The 7,349-nt window shown below is 28.1% G+C and overlaps 1 protein-coding gene and 1 pseudogene across 1 annotated transcript; one reads left to right on the top strand and one right to left on the bottom strand.

The window, feature by feature from the left end:
- Nucleotides 1–1,773: 1,773 nt before the first annotated feature.
- LOC132927429 (neuroglian-like) lies at nucleotides 1,774–4,618 on the bottom strand (annotated as a pseudogene).
- Nucleotides 4,619–5,377: 759 nt separating this feature from the next.
- Nucleotides 5,378–7,339, top strand: LOC132918021 (uncharacterized). The gene is made up of 3 exons (XM_060979071.1): nucleotides 5,378–5,650; nucleotides 6,478–7,206; nucleotides 7,267–7,339. Exons 1-2 carry the CDS (start codon nucleotides 5,378–5,380, stop codon nucleotides 7,183–7,185), a joined length of 981 nt encoding a protein of 326 aa, XP_060835054.1. The 3' UTR covers nucleotides 7,186–7,206; nucleotides 7,267–7,339.
- The last annotated feature ends 10 nt before the right edge of the window (nucleotides 7,340–7,349 follow it).

Raw genomic sequence — 7,349 nt, 5'->3', positions numbered from 1 at the left:
CGAGAATCGATCAAATAACATTTATTGTACCTACCAAAACAATGTTTCGTAAAATATATAGTTTTATCTGGCTAGCAGAATGGTCATATTATTATGTAATTGTTTAGTAATATTAATATAGAAGATTTATTATCAATACATTTTTTAATATTTTATTTATTTATATTATTAAATACAAATTTGTTTTTATAATAATTATATTCACAATTCACTAATATTTCTATTTAACTAATTATACATTATTTTTTTTAGTCGACTTACATATTAATTTTTTTATTTATATCTATAATCTTATTTTTTTGTTCCACATACTTAGTAACTAATTCCATTTTTTTTTTTTTTTTTGATACAATAATGAGCATGAATTCATTCTTTATTTATTAATTTTTTTTTATACAATATAGTGTAACCATAATAATATGTTTACCCAAGTTCTGTAACATGCTGTTCTTCATAAATTTAATTTATGGGCTCATGCCACAGACTGATTCCTCAAAATAGATGTAGATCTAATATTTTTTAAAACATTATGACATACATAAAACCATATAAAAACCAATGTTAAGCATTAGGATGCAACAGGAATACTGTATATTATACGTTAATATCTTAACCTAATTTTTTTCGTTGCCTGATAATAATTGTTATTTGATAAATCCAATAGAACAGGGCAGTGTAAATAATTACCTATATAGATACAAATTTTGGTGTATAATTACTATATCATACTGAAATCTGTAGTATAAATTTAACTTATCTTCAAAAAGTAAAGATAAGTTTGAATTTACCTATTTAAAATGTGAGAATTTTGAACAGCTGTTAATTTGGTATGACACAAACTTTGATATAATATTATTTCAATCAAAACAATATTATAAAATAAATTATATGCCCATTACCAAATTGTATGTTCATCAAACAAAATAATTATTAATTGTAACATTATAAAGCTCATGTAACAAACATACATTTGATTTATACTTTATAGCAAACAAATTTATAGGTTGATATTTGTGCCATTAGACATCACTTTAAGTCGCATATAAACAAAATTCAATAATAATTCATTAATATAGTAATTTGGTACTAAAGTAACTAATAAAAAAATAAGAGATAATGGTTGGAGTAAGTTATGGTAAGTAAAGAAATTAATAAAACTTAATTTTAATAAAATTAGCCACTTCAAAAAAAGCAAATCCATAAATTTGGATAAGAATTTGATTTGAATCTATATTAGGTACATGCAAACTACTATAACTTATCCTATAATGGTTGAAAAACAAAGTAAAGAACAAGATTTAGATCTTAAGATATATGTGTGACAATTTGATGCTAATATGTTTTCCAAGTTTATAAATCCCACACAAACATATATTAATTTTATCTTTGTTGTGTCCATCTGTTGGTTACCAATAAATAGTTATGATGATTGATATTAGGATGTTTAATTACTGTACGTTGCTATGAAGTACGGAGTATTTAATATGAATTCATACTAGCAAAGTAAGCAGTTAATACTATTAATAGTAAAAGTAAATTATTTTTAAACTATGCATGGGATTATGGTTTACTGTGTGTATGAAACTATGCTAAGAAACCGGGACTTTAACATGCTTGCAGAGTGTGCTTATATTATATCAATACATAAAAAAAATAGGTTTTGGGTGTTTCTTTTATTCATTTTTATTAAAAACTTACTTATTGTTATATACTTAATATTTCTATTTAACTAATTAAACATTTTTTTTTTTTTTTTTATATAGCAAAATTACATATTAATTTTTTTATAAATGTGCTTTTAATCTACTGATATTTTTTATATATATATGTATTGTTAAACTTATACTAACTTAGATTGAATTAAAAATATGATACATTTATTGTATAATATTTGTACAATTATACTTTTTTATCTATATTAATTTAAGTAGCTTAAATAGGTATTTCATTAATCTAATGAGTATACACATATGTGTATACTGTATACTGTGTACACTTACTTGATCTAATCCACTTACATAAATTAATTTATAATTTAATTCAAAGTTCCCTTGTATAGAATCAGGTAAAACAGGTTCTCAGCTTAATATTGTACATCTACTTTAAATAACATTCAAAACAGTTAGATTTTAAGGAGTCAACAGGAACCAAAAAAAATTAAAAATTACAACTATAACCGTTACTATACTATAACTATACTCATAGGCGCCAGGTTTTCAAAAATCTATTGGGTGCTCGTACCAATGTCAAGTAATCGTGAGGGGCTTTTCCCCTCTCACTACCTATACCTATAAATATTTTCAATGTACTTGGCGCCTATGACTATACTATAACCATTGTCCAGTATTTTAATAGTACAACCATGGCAATCAGAAAATTCTTCTTTATAAGGGGGTTCAGTGATTTCAGGTACCAATGCTAATATACAAAAAATTAATGATGTAATAAAAAATTATAAAAAGTCTAGAATATTTTAATAATAACATACCCAATACATTAATGTAAACATCCTTGTACACATATCCAATACTGTTGGTTGCATTACAACCATAATTTCCAGTGTCATTTTTAGTCAATGGAGTAATTGTAATAGAATTAGAAGTAACAAATCGTCTGGGATTTGGTGATGCTTCACTTAATGGTCGACCATTATGAATCCATTTAATTGTAGGTTTTGGATTACCACCCGCTTCACATTTAATAATTGCAATACATCCTTCAGCTCTATTAACAATTTGTGGAACAATGGTAAAATATGGCACCGCTGTTAATTAAATTATAAGAAATAAATTTGTTTTAATAAGTACATTATATAAATTATAATTAATTTAAAATCAATATTATTGTACCCATAACATGGCTTAATGTTATATCATTGAGGTAATCCCACAATATTACTAACTTCACATGTGTATTTTCCCTTATCTTCAAATTTCACTTTCTGAATTACCAAACTTTTGCCAAAATTTATTGTATGTGTGCTTTATATAAATTAATTATTTTTCAAGTATTTACCCTTATAAGCCAATATACATTTGGCTTAGGCCATCCAGTTGGAGGATGACAAGCAAGTCTAAATGGATCACCTTCTTGAGCTTCAACATAGAGTTTTGGTTCATCTTTAAAGGAATTTAATTCAGCCTTCACAACCATCACAGATTTAGAAGTAGCTGTACCCCAAGGATTTTCAGCAAAGCATTGATATTGTCCTGTAAAAGAAAAATGTAGTTGGATTAATTAAAGTTGATACAATTATACAAAAACAAACATACCAAAATCTTCATCCCTGGGTTCAGTAACAGTTAATGAACCACGACCAGGTTGTTGAACTATTCTGTCATCATAGGATTGCCAATCAAAATTTTTACCATTTTTCATCCATCAATACCTATTATAAAAATTTAAAATATTGAATTGTATAAAATTAGCTTGTACATAAATTAAATATGAAATAAGTTATGTATAATACTTTGGAGCAGATACACCTTCTGCTTCACATTCAATTATAAATGGTATAACTTGTTGATTTTCAACAGTGGCCACGTGAAATAGTAATTCATCTGTGTACAGTTCTATGACAATTTTTGGCGGAGATTGAACTAAAATCATTTGATCATAAAAGTATACAAATAAATAACATGTAAAAAATAAATTATTAATGATCTGCCAAACTATAGGCATATTTAGATTCTAATTTTTCATATTAATATTTATGGAATAAGAAAATAAGTCTTTTACTCGAACTTCTCTTCAATATAATATAATATAGTCATATGTTTATTATTATTATTTTTATTTTAAATTTCACTGATATGAGTGATATGTATTCAGTTTTTAAGTGTAAAAAGTATTATTGAAGATAAAACTTAAAACAATTGTCATATTTCAAAAGTTATGAAGTGTAACAATTAAACACTACAAGAGACATCATTATAAAAAAATAATGTACTACTTAAATAAAATTTATTCTACTCACTTTAGTTTAAATTTGGAATAAAATGATAAATTTCAAAGAATAATGAAAATAAATAAATTGCATTTGCATTGTAATGAATAATGATTATTGATCATGTATTCATTTTTATACCTAATAATATTATATTATCCATACTTTTATTTTACCAACATAAATATAAGTACTTACATATAGACGAAGTTGTTACAAAAAATAATAACAATAATTCAATCGAATACAGTAAATGTTTGGAAGTTCTGTCCATTTTGATATTCCTATGTTCCAAATATATAGATTAAAAGCTAAAAAACATATGTATATGTCGTTTTTAATACTGTTATAATTATATATTTATATTTTTTAATATAGGTAACATAAACATTGCCAGTTTAATCAAATTTTATTAACAAAATACCTTCACAATTAAAATATAATTTTATTATTTTCAACTTACCGATATTTAGCAACTTAAAACAAACGTATCAACGACGCAAAATATAAAATAACCAAAAGCCCACAATCAACATGGCGCCAAAAATTACACTGTTGAATGTTTTTGTGAAATGAACAACAAGGAAGAAATTCCAACCAATAACCACAAATCCACAATACCTCGTGAGCACGATTAAAGATATACCTTTTATATCTTTAATCGTGCTCGTGAGTAATGATGAGCCATGTTGTTACAAGAATATCACACTTTACGGCGTAAATATTGTGTCCATATAAGAGATAGTTAAGTCTCTTTTATCTATTATAATATAAGGTTGTCAAAACTGTTTTGTTGAACCGCGAAAATTTTTTTTTTGTATGCATTTCAGTGAAAATACTACATATACATTTAACATTTTAACATATAATTTATGATCTGTTTGTATTTAAAATTTACATATTGATTATTCCTGGTTGCATCAACAATAACAAAATTTTAATAAATCAATAATGAGCTAATAGTTTCTTAAACATGACTTAGTGGCTCGTGATTTGTCCATTAATTCTTTTAAATTATTAAATTAATTACATTTTCATGCATATCGGTATTAAAATTTTAAATGAGAATAATGAAAAGAGATCAATATATTGGACTCTAGGTGTATGTTGTAAATAATAATAAAACGTTTTGAATATACAACAAAAAAGTCTGGGGAAATAGCAATTTTTAAGCAAAACCAGTTTAAAATAAAATTGATTTCATTATTTTTTTTTTATCATTAAAACACGATACCTTCTTGGTATTTTCATCAAATGTTTATATAAGCATTTTCTATAGGTACATGACATAATTTTTAAGATTTTTACTTTTTTACTATTTATAATTATTTAATTATATTATTTTGTTGTCAATAGTTACACATATAACTAATATTTACAAACATTTTTATATTGATCATGTCGACTAACACTAAAATACTCTAAATCACAATGAAGAAAACTCAAAACTTACGAACAAATGGGGAAAAAAAGTCCAATTATAAAATTACTACATATCCTATACGACCAAAAGTCAGTAAACGAAAAATTGATAACAACATCAAAGAAAAACTATTTCAAGCCAAAATTCACTCATACAAAGCTAAACAAAAAGTATTACTAGACAATATCAAAGAAGTGATCACAGTATACAAGAAATGTATACATATGTCTAAACAAATTTCTCAGCCAAAAAGCAAATATTTTGAAGATGTTGAGTTAGTGGTAAGTTATTTAATAAATTATATTAATATTTTGGGTAGGTATACACTTTGGTAGTCTCTAAAAAGTTTCTTCGTCATACAAGTCAAAATTAATTATTATAAAGCTGTTAAAAAGGTTAGAAGGATAATACTACTTAATATTGATAGATATTAGTTTTCATAAGAACTTATGATAAGCGTCTACACACTTTAAACAATAATAGGCATTTCAAAAATGTTTAAAAGGTCCTATTCATGTAATTTTTTTTAGTTGGTAATATATAGTAATATAATTTGTAATATATTAAGTACTAAGCTTGATCCTAAGGTTGTTCATTAATGATTAATGTTGTTGGTATGGCCAATGAGGAGGGAGGGCTATAGTGTATTAGTATAAAATATGTTTAATAGTGTACGAGTATACTTAGCTATTAATACCAATAAGTTATAATAATAAGTACCTACTTATAACAACTAATAAATTAAAAGTTTCTTTATTTGTAAAAACGTACGAAATCATAATATTTTATAAACTTTTCTACGTTGATATTATAACTAATGTGTTATTTAAAAAAAAAATATTGTGCAATTCATAATTACCTAACAATAACCATTTACTAATAATACACTTTATCACAGTAATTAACGGTGTAAACAAAAATAAGCAGTAGCCCTAATTTCCACCAAGGTCAGGCTTAGAATTTAAAAATCTCTAAATGTGCATAAATCACTAAGATTTTTTTCACCCCCTCTTAAAACAAAAAAAAACACAACGAAATTTGTTATTCGAGGCATCGTAGTGCCTAAACAATTAAACATTATTATATAATATCAGAACGTGATGATCAGGTGGCTCGGATCGTAGACGAGGCATTCGGGATGCGAGTGCAAGCGCATGACACAAACGACGAGGAAACGATCAAACGACAGGACGCGGAAGAGTCGACGGTTTCGACGATCAGGATGAGTGACATAAGGGTGTGGGACAGGCGGTCTCCGAACGACGGGGTCCTGAATTCGATTGCCGGGAGATTGTTGGTTCATAACCGGCGGTTACAGGCGGAGACAGACCGCCTGGCCGCGGATAGGGAACGGCTGCGCTGGTTGATCGCGCAATCGGTGTCCAGTGCAAGCAATCCGGTCGACGAACTTACACGGGTGTTGGACGGCGACCTTTCTGCGAGTGTACCGGCCGTTTTGCAGAAACGTGAGCTGATCGAAATCATGACGCGCGTCCGGGACGCTTTGTTGGCGAACCGAGGGAACAGGCTGTCCGTGACCGAGAATGGCGGGAACTCGTGTTGCAATCGACGGCTGCACGGCCTGACGGCGGCCCACGAGTTGCGAGAGCTCCGGAAGCGGCTGGCCCTGGTCACGGACAGACTGAGAGCGGCTGAAAAGGACAAATCTGATCTGCTAGGTATCGTGGAAAGGAGCCGATCCGACCCGACTCCGATCGAATCGCTCCGGGCCGTACTCAGCAAAGAGAAAGAAAAAAATGATCACTTGCAATCGGTCGTCGACGTCATGTTTACCGCCATCCACAAGAATGCGTGAAACAGCATCATTGCATCAACGGTACTCCTCTGATTATTTGCATGTCATATAAATAAAGTTTAAATTTTCATTTTTTTACAGCTTCAAACGTATTACACGTGAACCGATGAACCCACGGAAGTATCTATTATTATTTATTAGTATAAACAGAATAATATTCTAAA

Source organism: Rhopalosiphum padi, chromosome 1 (genome assembly GCF_020882245.1).
Source record: "Rhopalosiphum padi isolate XX-2018 chromosome 1, ASM2088224v1, whole genome shotgun sequence".
Taxonomy (NCBI): domain Eukaryota; kingdom Metazoa; phylum Arthropoda; class Insecta; order Hemiptera; family Aphididae; genus Rhopalosiphum; species Rhopalosiphum padi.
Note: the sequence above shows the minus strand (reverse complement) of the source record. Positions and strands in the feature narration are given on the sequence as shown.

Excerpts from the sequence above, each read along its gene's own strand:
- LOC132918021 (XM_060979071.1), top strand. The coding sequence starts at position 5,378 with ATGAAGAAAACTCAAAACTTACGAACAAATGGGGAAAAAAAGTCCAAT. Across the intron at positions 5,651-6,477 it reads TTGAAGATGTTGAGTTAGTG|GTGGCTCGGATCGTAGACGA; the intron begins GTAAGTTATTTA and ends CGTGATGATCAG.